This window comes from Strix aluco, chromosome 9 (genome assembly GCF_031877795.1).
Source record: "Strix aluco isolate bStrAlu1 chromosome 9, bStrAlu1.hap1, whole genome shotgun sequence".
NCBI classification, from domain to species: domain Eukaryota; kingdom Metazoa; phylum Chordata; class Aves; order Strigiformes; family Strigidae; genus Strix; species Strix aluco.
Window position 1 is genome coordinate 6,980,301 of NC_133939.1, and position 14,795 is coordinate 6,995,095.

At 42.2% G+C, this 14,795-nt stretch overlaps 1 protein-coding gene across 12 annotated transcripts in view; it reads left to right on the plus strand.

The window, feature by feature from the left end:
- The window catches only part of YEATS2 (YEATS domain containing 2), a 49,954-nt gene that overhangs the window by 22,182 nt on the left and 12,977 nt on the right, over positions 1-14,795 (plus strand). For 10 of the 12 annotated variants that reach the window (XR_012624266.1, XR_012624267.1, XR_012624268.1 and 7 more), the window contains 10 exons: positions 80-183; positions 2,772-2,879; positions 3,938-4,111; positions 5,284-5,542; positions 6,304-6,465; positions 8,048-8,163; positions 9,265-9,420; positions 10,134-10,307; positions 11,696-11,894; positions 14,515-14,646. Coding sequence is in view for 9 of the 12 variants with exons in the window: in XM_074833605.1 (XP_074689706.1) it covers positions 80-183; positions 2,772-2,879; positions 3,938-4,111; positions 5,284-5,542; positions 6,304-6,465; positions 8,048-8,163; positions 9,265-9,420; positions 10,134-10,307; positions 11,696-11,894; positions 14,515-14,646 (1,584 nt within the window). In the remaining 3 variants the exon portion in view is untranslated. The remainder of the gene's footprint in view (positions 1-79; positions 184-2,771; positions 2,880-3,937; positions 4,112-5,283; positions 5,543-6,303; positions 6,466-8,047; positions 8,164-9,264; positions 9,421-10,133; positions 10,308-11,695; positions 11,895-14,514; positions 14,647-14,795) is intronic. The other 2 variants (XM_074833606.1, XM_074833608.1) reach the window with 2 other exon arrangements.

Genomic DNA, 14,795 nt, shown 5'->3' on the forward strand with positions numbered 1-14,795 from the left:
TTGTTAGAAGAGGTTTCATGTGTTCAGTGGCACTGCTCCCTGGCCCTCACCCGACATTGCTTTATTTCCCGATACACAGGGAGCCCAACCAGCAAACTGACCAGTGTTTGTCAGGCCTCTCACGGAACTGGATCTCCTGTATCAAAGACCCACGGGAGCAGTTTTGTCACCTCAGCTGTCAAGGTAATGTTCTCATTAGGTGTGTACTTTCCATTTAAAGTCCAGCTTCCTATTAAATAGGGCTTATTAGTATTATAAATTCTGCATTTTGGGCAAGTTCTTTTGGTTGTCATTTCATACGAAGGTTTACTGTGTCTAACAGACGGAGCCATGTGAGAACATGGTGGTTATACAAGATGATAGTGTCACTTCATGCAGCTCTAATTAGACTTGCCTACACCTCTGTTAAAGGCACTGCTCTTTTGCTTTTCTACAAGGAAACGCATGGAGGACATAGCTCTCAAGATGTCTTATCTGTCAAAAAAGCTCTTCTGTAGCTGCCTTTGATCTTCTTCATTTTGGTAGTGACAATAAATGATTAAACCAGAGGTGCCTACCTCAAAACCTTCACTCTGTTCACTACTTTTGTACAGCAGCTGCTCGTAGCAGCTTGAAAATAGCTCAGTGGTTTTACAACTGTCTGCATTTAGAAAAATGTTTGTGTAAACAGCAGAGTAACCAAATGTGTAAACAAACAGTGATAAATAGGGTTCATGCTTCTGATCTGGAAAGCCCAAAAGGTACAGAGCTGAAGAGTCTCGCATAAAATCTCTCCCACATCTTGTGCTAGGAAGGATATTTCTGGCAGGGAAGTGGCGTCAGCGAGACTCTTTCTGAAAGCAGCTGGTAGGTGTGCTGCTGAAAACAGGAGCGTTTCCTTGTCTCCAAGTCACAAGAATATTAATGCAGGATATGGGGAGGGGGGGAAGGCTCGCCAGTCAGCTTGCAGAGAGCAACTCACTTTACATTTGGAACTCAGATGCTTCCTATGTCTGTTCTGGAAGAAGTGTTGAAGATTGCTGTCTGAAGCAATTAGTTTGGAGTAGCATTTTAAGTGTCAGGTGTGCAGCTAGCTGTTCAGCTTTTAAGAGCCTGTCTGCTCAGATGGATTTCACATAACTATGTTGAAAACCATTCGTTAGTCTTTATTTTTCACTGATTTGGGACAGTTCTTTCTGAAAGGTTTTCAGTGAGTCGAAGTAGGCACATGTCATTAGTAACAGCTGAATTCTGTACTTCCAGGGCAAAGTTAAAAACTGAAGATATTTTAAAAATACAGATATAAAAATCATAGCTCTGTAAACAGAAATTTGATTTATGTCTTCTGGTTGGTGGAAAGCTGTAATTTTACAGTTTCTTTAAAGAGGAGGGAATATCTGATAGTGTGGTGTTACAGATTGTGCTTAATTCACCACTTTTCATCTCTTCACAATGGGCTAGTTTCCTCTGTATTTTTAATGACTTAATGCTGTGTTTCTTCAGACACTTTCAAATGACCAATATGCAAGCTGCTGCTAAGAGGACTGGTTATGCCTCTAGCCTTGTCTTCACACCTCCTCCTGTTTGCTACCAGTTGTATGGCGATGTGGTAAACCAGAGCAGACAACCAATCTGGTTGAAAACTAATCTGTTTTCAGCCATCTGTGTCAGTACAAGGAAGATGGCAGGAGTATTAGGTTAGTGTCTGAGGATGGGCCAAGTGATTGTGAAACCACGGCTTTGGAGTTCACATTGATTATAAAAGAGTACAATTATTTTACTTAAAGCAGAACCATAACAGACTTTCTCAAAAGCATTTGACTTCTCTACCAGCCTCAGATCCAGAAATGCCAGGTGCATGATTTTGCAGGTGTGGATTTTTTTTTTTTTTTTTTTACGCTGTTTAGTTACATAGCCTCACTGTTCCTGTCAAATGGTGAGTTCTGCCTGGAAAGGCTGTGTGCCATCACATCTTTCTAGTTATAGGAGAGCAAAAATTCATCTGAGAGAACTTGGAGAACTTTGCTTGCACACTTAAATTGAACATTTTTTTCCCCTCTGTAACTTGCTGCTTCTTAGATTGTCTTCTCTCTCTGAGATCATGTATAGAATCACAGAATGGTTGAGGCTGGCAGGGACCTCTGGAGATCATCCAGTCCAATTCACCTGCTCAACACAGGATCAACTAGAGCACGTTGCTCAGGCACGTGTGCAGTTGGGTTTTGAGTGTCACCAAGGCTGGAGAGTCCACAGCCTCTGAGCAACCTGTTCCAGTGTTTGATCACCATTACATTTTTTTTTTTTTTAAAAAGAAGATTTTCTTATAATTAAACAATTTCCTGTGTTTCAATTTTTCTATTTCTGCCTGTTGACTCTTGTTCTTTCATTGGATACTATTGAGTGTTGTCTGGCTTGATCTTTACACCTTCCCATCAAGTATTTATACACATTGATAAGATCCCCCCTCAGCCTACTTGAATTTTACAGCTCTGAAATGCTTTGTATAAAAAGTTGGTCGGAGAACATGAGTTGATTTCTTTCACCTGTGTTTGATATGGTAAGATAACAGTTACTGCTGCTGGAGATGTAATTTTCCAAATAAAATTTGCTTTGTAGGTTGTGTTAAGTATGTTATACTCCTTTTACTTAAGTGTTGACTGATTTTGGAAATGTCTTGTACAGGTAATTTGGCCTGCCCAGATGGTCCCTTCTACCCTTTATTAGCAGTCACTTTTTTAATTTCTTGTATTGGACATTTCACTAATTTTTGTGCCATGTCTTCCTATTTGCAGCAGGAGGACTCTCTGTTTGCCACCATGCCACCCCTTTGTCCCATTGGGAGTCATTCCAAGGTGCAAAGCCCCAAATCGGTCACTGGAGGACTTGGAGCTTTTACAAAGGTATTCCTCTTGGCTTTTGTGCCGGGACAAGGAGCCCCATAGTGCCATTTCATGCTGACTTGTGCCACAAACCATGTAACTTCCAGTGCATGTAAAACTAAAACCTTGCTGCCAAGGGCTCTCTAGCACCTCTCAAAAATGTATCTTGTTTTCTTGTCTTTCACTGTCACTCTACTGTACTTATGATCTTTTTTTATCTCCTCTTTCATCCTTTCTTGTTTTTCTTTGAATCCCTGTCATACTGAGGCTGGTATTTTAAAAACTGTGTTTAGTGGGATATAGTAAAAGTAAATTTCAGTAGATCTGTCAGGAGCTGCTTAAAAAATGATAGAGTGATTTTTGAATCTCAGAAGTTGCTACTTCTGAGTGTGTTTCCCTAAATGTTACCATCTGGAATTTAAAGTTGTTTCTGGCAGTATTAGGTGATCCAAGTAAAAGGTGGAAGAATGCTTCCTACAAGTTACAGTACTTACAGCAATCTAACGCAAAAAAACCCCAGCCTTTCTTGGCTCACTGCTCTTAGGGATTAGGTTTAGGGCCTGTCCCAGAGAAACATAAAACATATACACAAGAGAATGTCAGCTATAATAATCTACAGTATCTATAGTTGTAATACTGGTTGTCATTTTGCAGGATAGAAAAATATTGAGGTTTAGAATGTGTTCTGAGCAAGAGGGTGCTTAGAAATTTGAAACCTTAAAGTGTTGTGGCTCCATGCTGAGGTGCAGGGCCTGAAGAAGTCAGGTCTGGCCAAGTCCGTTGTTAGTATGACTAGCAGTTGTAATATTACTAGCAGTTTCTGTGGTTCTGTAATTCCTGTGAGAACCTCTCAAATCTGGAATGCTTTGTAAATACACACACACGCACCCCCCCCTCACACTTGTGTGTTGGGAGTAGCCCTTGTCTTGGAGCTGGGTTAGAGACCACCTGGTGGTAAGAACCGTGTCTGAGTCTACTGACTGTTGCCTGCCCTTTCCTGCAGACAGGCTGTTCCAGAAATGATCCCCAGTGATTTAAGGTGTTTGCTTTTCTTGTTATTATTTCTTCCTATTTAAAAGGTGATAATAAAGCAGGAGCCAGGAGAACTGCCCCAGCAACCCCAGCTACCAGCAACAGGGACAACCACGCAGACCTCTGTGCAGCAGTACGTCACTGTAAAAGGGAGCCACATGTTAGCCTTGTCACCGCAGAAGCCTGTCGTGAGCACAGGCGAGGGGACGGTGCAGTCTAAGGTATGAGGCACTTGGGCATCTTTGGTGTGGTCTAAGCTGTCTGTCTTGTGGTTTTATTGCAACACTTCATGCTTCTCTCAGGGGTGTAGGACTGCTTCTGTCTCACACCCAGGCAGCAGCACCGTGGTTAGCTGGTTTCCCCGTGTGCTCAGTGGTTCATATCATGCTTACCTGTAGCCCTTGAGAAGGGAGCAGGGTGAGCAGCACTGTTGCATTTCATTGTGTCCAGGGAACATCTCCCACTTCTGTCTTAACCCATTGCCAGAAAGTTGGCTGCTATCATCAGCTCTTGCTGAAGGTGTTTCCAGGTGTTTCTGTAAGAGGAGGCAAATTCCTTGGACTGCAGGCCTGCAACAAAAAAGAACAGGACAAATGGGGAGTGGGGTGGAGGCTGAGCCAGCACTAGCGATAGGTGGAAGCAGTCCCACTTGAGTGGCAACTCAAGTGTTTTATTGTAGGAGTCTGTGCCAATGCAGTGCTGCTATGACAGGAGTGATGCAGCTTCTGAGAAGGCACGGTAACTGTGCAGTCACGAGATGACAAATGTGTCAGAAATTAACTCTATTCTTGCCTGTTTCCATTGTGGATAGAGTCAAATCATATGTCAAGTACAAGAGACTACCTATGGAGCTTTCACTTTTGCATAAGTAAATTTATATTTACATTTGCAACAGTTCATTATCCTTTTTACTGCTTTATTTGCGTGTTCGAGCAGGTATGCAAACTCGTGTTTCCCTGCAGTTATTGTCAACACATAAAATTGAAGCACTTTGTGGGTTCTGCACTGAGGCTGTAGTTTTCCCAGGGAGTCTGTTCCTATTAATGTGTTGAAACTAAATTTCTGGAGCTCTGTGCTTTGCCAGGGCAAGCTTTATCTTCAGCTGGAATAAAGCCAATGCTTATATATCAAAAAAAGATGGAAGTGCCCTGTAATTTGAACATACCTAATCTTTTGTGGGTGCTGTGAAATCCTGGTTGTGTTTAAGAGTTTATCTTTTTATTTCAGATTGGTCTCTTGCCAATTTAATTTTGTTTCTGAATGAATAGCTTTTATACAGGACTAGACATGTATAAAGTGTCCTGAAATGTCTAGAGATGGAGGTAGCATACCAGCTAGAATTCACATGATTTCTCTTGCCAGCAGCACATCATCCAATACTTATTTGTTGCAGGTTGTTGGTGTTCCAGTTGGTTCTGCTTTACAGTCGACAGTGAAACAAGCAGTGGCTATAAGTGGTGGCCAGATACTTGTGGCAAAATCTAGCTCTTCAGTAGCCAAGGCTGTTGGTCCGAAGCAGGTTGTGACTCAAGGTGTAGCCAAAGCCATCGTGAGTGGAGGTGGAGGGACAATTGTTGCTCAGCCTGTGCAGACTATAACAAAGGCACAAGTTTCTTCTACAGGTGCTCAGAAAAGTACATCTCAAGGCTCAGGTAGAGTAATTTTACATCTTGTTAATAGCTCATAATGGGTAGACTTTGAGGTACTATAATGATTTCTTCAACTGCAGAATAACTATGTGTGATTGAAAAACTTCAGAATTAATGGGTCTGTAGGGAAGTTCAGGCTGACTGAGATTAGTAATAAAGAAAATGATAACTCATTATCTGTAAGGGGAAAGAGGGAGCACAAGTACTTTAGAACATGCAGTGTTCTGTGAGTGGAGATCAGACAGATGTGCTGGAGACCTAGCAGACTTCCATGGAGCCAGGTCTCACATTTTTGCCCAGCATTGTGGTCCTGAGATGCTCAAAGGGCTCCACATAAATCCAACCAACAAGAGCCAAACTTCTTATTTCATCTTTGCATCTTCCCCAGTATGGGGAGTATGGGTGGGAGCACCCCGCCTGCTTCTGCACACAGCTGGCTTTAGTTGAGCATGTTAGTTCAGGCTCTGACAGTTTGAAAAGTGTGCCATGGCCTCTGCATTGGAATAAGCCTGTAGATCTCACAGCTGTGCTGCTTTGACCTGCAACCATAAGTGGTACTGCACGCAGAGAGATTTATTTTTTTTCCAGACCTATCCAAAAAAGTGTCTGTGCATCGCTGGTGGAGTTAATCTGTGGTTAGGCCAGCTAAGTATGGATTATCAAAGGCTAGCTGCGTGTCACTCCTTGTACTTTCATCCTGTGCAGATTTCAATGCATACTACTTTCTGCAAGCAGTAGTTTTACTTTTTATTCTTTCTTTCTAGTGATGGCTACACTGCAGTTACCAGCCACCAACCTGGCAAACTTGGCAAACTTACCACCAGGCACCAAACTGTATCTCACCACCAACAGCAAGAACCCTTCTGGGAAAGGAAAACTGCTTCTGATACCCCAAGGAGCCATACTGCGAGCCACAAATAATGCCAGTTAGTCTTGCAGGGAAATGTAATGAGTTAAATAATGTAATCACTGCATAATTAATAAGTTTGGTAGTTTTTCTATAACGCATCCTGGTACTGTGGAAGTCAGTAGTGGGATTAGTGGGATGGGGTTTCTTTGTTCACAACAACACAGTATATGGTGCTTTTTTAAGACTGAGATCTCACAACTGTCTTCTGTTTTAGATGAAACTGCTCTTCATGCAGTGCTCTCAATGTCTTTCTGTGCTGAAAGCAGAAAGTGTAATTTTCCTCAGAATTCAGCAAAGGGTTGTCTTTAACTTTTCCTTGTGATGTGTAGGAAGGCACAACTGCATTTTCATGATGTAGAACTGAGATGGATTTGAATGTAGTTGTGAAAGCTATTAATAAGTAATGGAATGACACCCTGGAGAAACTAGAAACATAAGAAGCTAACTCTGAAAAGGACAAGATACTGTATCTGGAATGAGGGAAAGAAATAATTTTGAATGTTGATACAAGGTTTAGTCCCAAGCTGTTGAGACCAGCAGAAGCACTTTTTTTGTTAATGGGCTTGTGAATCAAACTTGCTGTGAAATACCTGGAGAATAACATTGCTAAAATAGCTCTGATGGGTGATACTTTTGTTTATAGCGTGTTGTGGCTGTAGGGAAAGAATACTGCCCATTTTGGACTGTGTAGATGAAGAGTTTTGTCGTGAGCCTTCTCCAGAATGCTCCTTTTGAGGCTGGGGGTTGGGATGAGAGATGGATTGGGTGTAAACTTTTTGCTCCCAGTTCTGATGCTGGCACTGAGGAGGAGGTATCATTCAGTTTAATATATAAGGTAAATACCAGCAACATAGCAATAGAGTACATGTCACTGAAGAAATAGATACTCTGGCTGAAGGTATTTTTGGTCTGTAGAACTTGTGATGGGATCCCCATTTCTTGAGATTTAGAGAGATAGCTGGGGCAGTCCAACTTTGACAAGTAAGTAATCTCACAGGCGTTGAGGAAGAGCAAATACTTGTGTTTTTTATGACAGAGCCATACATATTTTTTTTACCCTTGTTTCTTAATGAGAGACTGCAAAAAAAGTCAGCGTTCAGACTGTTCCTTCTGAAGGCAGAGCAATATCAAAGTGTCACTGCAAATTACCACTGCTCGGTACCCATGATCTAATACTCTGTTAACAAAATTGCATTGGAAGAGCCAGTGAAAGTACAATTAGGAAGCCAGTGGGATTCACAGTGCTTCTAGGGCTTTTGCTGCAGATACATAATCTGCAAAAGACTGATGAAAAGACTATTCATCTGTTGGGCAGAGTTTGCTTTTGATAGAAAATTCAAAAGCAGCCTTCAGTGAGCTTTGCTTGCCCACCAGACCTTATTTCCCCATAGCTCCTTTCATTCATGGCGTTTGCTGAGCTATAAGAGAACACAGCAGCACATCTGAACTGTGCTGTACTGGGTAGTAATGTTATTGAGATGCAAAACGTGGCATCAAATGCCTTGCAAAGTGTTTTCAATTACTTGTATATATGGGGATGCTTTAGCAGCCCACAGTGTCTGGTCACTGAAGGGTCAAGCCTTTTCTTCTGGTTACAGGTCTCCAGTCTGGTTCTTCTACAAATAGTGGAGGAGGAGGAGGAACCCAAAGCACAAGCAGTAACTTGTCACAGCACCTCACCTATACATCCTACATCCTGAAGCAGACACCCCAGGTCAGTGGCATAAGCATCTCAGTTGAAGCAGATTGACATTTCAGGCTGCAGTGGTGTTAGGTGGGTGTCCTGTGGTTCTGTAGTACATGAAATGTTCTTGGACTATGGGGTCTAGATCCATCCTCTCTGACAACCCTTGCATCTCTTCTCTCTGACAAGCACCTGCTTTGCCACTTGCTGTTGCTATTGGCACATCTCTGCCCCTCACCTCCCCTTGCAGGGTTGTGCCCTCATGGCTCCTTGCAGGCTGAGAAAGCAGCGCTGAGTAAGGCCATGCTGAGCAGGGGGTGGAGAAGGGACAGTGCCTGGTGGCAGGGCCACAAGGGTCACTGAAACAAGAGAGGTGATCTGAGGGAGATGATGGTGGAAGAGCTATCTTAAACAGTAGCATATGTTAGAGTTGAAGGAGAGCATAAGAGGTAGGAGAATAAAGGAGGGTTGTTGGAGGGAAACAGCAAGGCTGAGTAAGAAAGAAAAATGGGGAAACCCAAGATTGTGTGAAGGGACCCGTGTGTGACAGTGGGTGAATGAAGCCTCTGAAGGGTAGCAACTGAATACTGATGTGAAGCAGGAAGGGTGGCAAGGTCTCGGGTTGTAGGTTATTAGAGCACACGCCTCCAGTTGTCGCTGTGATTTCTGCATGCTGAGCTCTGAATATATAGCCTTTGTAGGGGGACTAAATACATTTTGAAGTGAGAAGATGGCAGAATGTCTCAATTTCTCCTTTTTTTTTTTTTTTTTTTCCTTCCCCCCCAGCCCAGCAGAAGCTTCTCTGATCTTGCATGCTAAGCAGCATTTGTCACAAAGAGTAAAGTTGAAGAGCATAAAGTGTATTAAATTGTAGTGGATTCCTCTGACACGACAGGAGACTGGGTTTCTCACCCCTTCCCTTGCATCAGAATCTGTTCTGCACCGAGAAGGCTGTGTCCAGCTCTTAGTGCAGAAGCATCCACTGTAATGAGCAGTGTCTTGCTTTAGAAGAGGAAGTGTTGTTGTTGCATTTTATCTACAAGCTTTTATCCTGTATTGACACTTGCAGATTTCTGTTGACTCTTAACTGTGTTTCAAAGTGCTGACCTCCCTAACTTGTTTCTGGAACAGGGCACCTTCCTGGTCGGCCAGCCTTCTCCTCAGAGTTCTGGAAAGCAGCTGACTCCAGCTTCAGTTGTTCAGGGCAGTGTAGGAGTTGGAGCATCTTCCACACAAGGACAAGCACTAAAAGTGATAACTGGCCAGAAAACAGCTCTATTTACACAGGTAAGATGCAAATGAGGTGTTTCTCTCTTACCAGTTAGCACTTTATCAGATAAAGTATAGGAACCACAGCAATACATTGTGAGAGCTTTTCATTTTGTAGTTGTTTGGTTTGGTTTTGTATAATTATGATGCTGACTGTACTGTGGTGAGGAAAGCACGTAAAGGCCTACTGTCATATGTGGATATTGGACCACAGTTTTCCAGCTTTATTTCTGTGCTCAGAGTGGGTCGTGTGTAAGCTTGGGTTGCTAGTGTGTAAATGTCCTTTGGGATTTCTTAGTGAAATGAATTAGAGAAGTGAATACAGTCAGGTGCAGAAATGTGCTTTAAGTATTTGAACCTTAGAAATGGGTCACCTGCTAAAGGTCTTAAAATTTTGGGGGTTTGGTATCCTTCAAAGGTCCTTCTTCTAAAAACTACCAAGTGGTCCCTATGAAATTCAAAATCCCTGAGAGTACTTGTAATTGATCATCCAAAATTCAAGATTGATAGACATATTTTTTCAAAGTCAGCAACTTGGTAAAGTTGATTTTTGAGGTGATAGTTTTGTTCCAGCTATTACTTGCCACAATTTGCCTTTTTCAAAAGTCTTGAAAATATTTTTCAGTAATATAAAAAGCATTTGTCTTGTTTGTTGTGTTTTGGGGATTTTAAAGTCATTTTTAAAAAAATCCAAATACACCTTTTTCCTTACACTGAATTCTTTTTCAAAGGCTGCACCCAGTGGACAGACATCACTGGTGAAAATATCAGATGGGTCTATAAAATCAGTGCCTGCCTCATCCCAGCTCTCCAAACCTGGCACCACTGTGCTGAGAGTGTCCGGAGGTGTTATCACCACAGCTGCTGCTCCTGCTGTGGCCCTTCCCACAAACGGGGTGGCCCAGGTGAGAAACAACATTGTATTACAGAATTTTGGCAATGTTTGCACTCTAGCCAGTATAATCTCCAGGACAGTCCTTCTACTGCTTTTCCCCCCTATTGGTTTTCTTCTCAGTCAGTGTTGCTGGTGGGCCTGCTCTAATTTGTGTACCAGCACAGTGCAGACAACTCCTTTTCTGCTGGGTTGTTTGCTGTTTGACATGAAGTAAATACCTGTGAAGAAACAAGGGGAGAAGAGAAACTGAAACTTGCACTTTCTTGCTTTTAACATTGTTGAAATTCAAGTAGGCAGGGAAGGCTTTATCTGAAACAGCTTTTACAATCACACAGATCAGATTTTTTGGGCTATGCAGCTTTTAAACACCAAATCTGCTGCTGGCACAAAAATTTGCAGAAGAACGTGAAATGCCTGAAGGTCTGTATCTGGCAGGCCAGTGAAAGCCAGGAGTAACTAGACTGTAGGTCACTTCTCTGAGATCACAGACTCTCCACGGTGCTTAGTCCCCAATCTGCTACCAGCTGGTTTCAGAGGCTAGCAGTGGCCAGAGTTCATGGTCCTTTGGTCCTGACTGTGTTCAAAGGATGTCACTCCTCTCCACCCTGGGGGAGTTGTGACAGCACAGCCTTGGAACAAGGTGCTTCAGCACACAGTGAGGTTGGAAGCAAAATAAATGTTTGCGTTCCTAGAGTGGATACAGCCATGTATCCCATTGATTCAGGATGTCCACCTGAAGTGGAGTTGGAGTTCACGGGGTGGGGAGGAGGCAGCAAAAAGGAGAGTGTATAATTCACTCCGAGGGTTCCCCTAGCCTCGCTGCTTTTGCCTGTGGGGAGGCAAAGATTAAACAAGTGGAGAGTTGACACCGTGCTGCCCTTGGAGGGCTGAATGCTGGCGTACACAGCGTATATAGGTGAAGATGCTAAAATTTGTGTTAAGTGCTACTCAGTGTTTTTGCAGCTTTCAGCAAAGCCGCAGAGATAGAAATTTTCCATCCAGCCTCTTTATCCCAAACCTTTTTCCCATTTGTCTACTGATACCTCAGGACTTCTGAGCAGCAGGGAAATATGAAGCATTCCTGGGTCAAATTTCTCATCTGGAGGCCTACCTGCTTGCTGAAATTAAGGGACCTGGCTCCAGATACTATCAAAGCAGTTGTGGTAGCAGTTCCTGTGAGCATGGTTTCACTTTTTCTGCTTGAAACAGCCTCCATTCTTTATGTACTATCATTGTATATGGGCTTTTGGATATGTGCTTGAGAGCCTCTTGTTTGTTAAGGATGGATAGATAAACATTCGGTTTTGCTACTTCTAGATGTTACCTCGTTGTGCTTATTGTTGAATCATCCATGACATGAAAAAGAATTTGTTATCCCTCTCTGTCTCTTTCATGCAGCAAATAGATAATGCAGGTTCCAGCTCATCATCTTCTGGAACTCCTGCAGCAAGGACATCTGGACAGCAACACCAAATCTGTATAAGCCAGAGCCAATCTACTTCATCAGTGGTGAATAAGACTGCTACTTCCACTGTTGTAAGTGTTGCTTCTCTGATGACTACACCAACGCCTGTGGCTGGAAAAGCTGCCGTATCAGGTATTAACTTCCTTCGTGCCTTTGCTATAGAAAGTTAAAATCCAGATGCGAGTTCTTTAGAGGTCTTCACTGTAAATGGAAGAATATAGTTACCTGCATTTGTGAATGTGTAAAAATAAAGTCATGCTTTCTAAAACGTATCTTACTAGCGTAACTTTTGGCTTAGCCAAAGAGATGTCGAAATCATTTGTCATCCTATCACATCAGTACATTGACTGTATCTGTTACAAATAATAGTTGAGTTGCCCGTTGGTATTGGAGAGAGATTTTAGTTTTTATGCCAGATTCACATTAGAAGATGCATTCTGCCTATTTGAGAGCACAGTGTATCACTGAATGCTGAAACTATCAAGGTACCAGCAATACTACAGACTTGATTAGTTTGTGAAAGTGAAACTCCACTGAAGTTGGAGAAGCTGCATGAGCAGAATTTGGCTCTGAGGCTTTGCATCTGCTCTGTTTGGCTTGGAAAGGACAGAGATGTTGATCAGGGGGGACTGAAGGCTTTGAAGTCAGAATCCATTAAGTACAGTGAGGTAGGCTGGATCTGGAATTTTTCAAGTTAATAAAGATGAGGTAATAAAGATGGACTGCCCTTATGTAGAGGGGAGTTTTCCTTATTTACCTTTACTGTCTTCCAGTATCTTTTGTATTATGGAGAGCAAATACAGTGGATTTAATTTGAATATTACAGGTTAAAATTGGAAATTTTCATTTTGACTAATTTACCTGCTGGCATGTTCTGTTCACTTGAAGTGTCTTCTTACTAAGTGGAAACAGTAAAAATACAGAAAGAAAAAATAAGTGACACTGAGCTCGTCTGACAGTGTCTTTTTAAAGCAGCTCTTCCTTGTTTCCTATGTACGGTCTTCTAAACGCATCCTTTTTCATTACTCTGTTTTTCCTAGAGCCTGAAAGTAAACAACATAGGCAGCTAAGACTGCCACAATTCTGCAATAAGCAGTTGAGTATTTTACTCTTTGCAAACAAAGCAGCAAGGGTTTTGTTTTGTTTTTAGAAAATATGCCATTGTAAATAGCTTTCAGATTAAAACTCCTGTTTAGGTATGAGAATGTTATCTAGATTTTGTTTTGGTTTTTTGTAACCTGAAGCACTGATTTCATCATGAAAAACTTATTTCTTCAAGAATCCCAAAAGAAGCAGGGGTTATAAAACATGTTATTTCAACATAAAAAACAAAACAACAACAAAACAAGTGTTAAAATTCTGAAGATTTGTATTTTTAAAGGAAACTTTTCAAAAAATCTCAAGTTTTCCCTTGTTTTGCAACAAACAATATCTCCTACTCATCAGGCTAATAGGTTGAGTTGAAAATGTCCCTTCTTACTCACCTTGCCATCTGGATCCCTTGCTGTCCTATCCTGACACATCTGTGCATCACACACAAATGAATTGGTAATACTGGGTTAGCCTTCTTGCCTGGAGGTGAAAGCCTAACTGACCAGTGCTGTGCATCTTTCAAAACCATGAGACATCTTCACCAGACCTTGCATGTCTGGTATTTGGAAGGCAGCTGTGTTTCTTAAAAAATAATAATAAAATATGAGGAGAATGGAAACTTTCTCTCAAAACAAATCGTGAGTATAAAATTATCATCGTGAAACCAAGAAGTCTACTGTTGTCAATGTTCTAAAATAGAAGCCTTTTAAATTTCCACAGTCTGAAGAAGACTTAGCTATAGATGGAACACAATTATATTGAAAATAGCTGGTTTACTAGTAGAAAGGATGGATGTAGGCCCAAATCACAGTGTTAGAGTGCTGGCTCTGATGGCTTGCGATGTCGTCACTGTGGAGGAGAGAGCTGGTGGACAGGTGATGAGTTCTACTTGCCCATGGCCCTGTGTCACAGCTTGGAGCCGTGCTGATTTCCACTGAAGTCATTGGGTGCTGCCATTGATAATGCTGTTAATATCTGAATGCCCTGCTTGTTCTTTTAGCCTTGTCTAAAATCAGTGATTTAATTCAGTCCCTAATTTAATATGCTTCATAGCTTGATTAGCCATCCTTATGGATGTATTCAGGGCATGTCACAGAAAGACGCAGGACACTCAGTTCAGGTGTGTCCATCAGACTTGCTGCGCAGCCTTGGGCTTGTCACTTAGTTAAGATGTGGTTGATGTGCTCTGCTGACTGCAGTGGATGCTGCTGAGCGGAATTGCAGAGGTGTGTGTGGCACTTGGATACCTCAGTGAGAGTGGCTGTGTAAGTACAACAGAGCTGTAGTTCACTGGCTTACCAGACCCTTGAGCACAAGGTCTTGTTCTGACAAGAACTCTGCTGAGCCTGCTTCAATTAAAAGGTTTGTGTTACATCAACTTTTGCTTAAGATTACTTAGGTAAATAGGAAACTTGCTTTACAAATATCAGTGCTGTGCAGCATGCAGTACTGCACACACTGTGGTGCACCACCCCAGTATTTTAGCAGTCAGATGTGTCAGTAAAAACTTGTCTGACACTTCGCTGAACTGTGGCTTGTTAAGAGGGTGGCAGTGCTAGCTTACATGCCATCCTGGTGCAGGCAGAAAGGGAGAGAAGTAGCTGGAGATTAACTAAATGGTGTGTTTTATTTAACATTTTGTCTTCCGTTCTTCTTGCAGGGTTGCTAAAAATCCACTCAAATCAGTCTAGTCCACAGCAGGCTGTTCTGACAGTTCCCAGCCAGCTTAAACAGCTCGGTGTAAACACAGCTTCTGGAGGTGTTCAGACAATACTCATGCCTATGAACAAAGGTAAAGGGCAGAGGAGGATGACAGATGGTGTTTGAAAATCCCCTTTGACACAGGGTAGCTCTTGGTCACTGTTGGCATACGTGGTCCAAAGTTAGAGATAGAAGAAAATGTAGCAAGGAAATTCATCCCTAAACTTTGTGCTGCAAAAA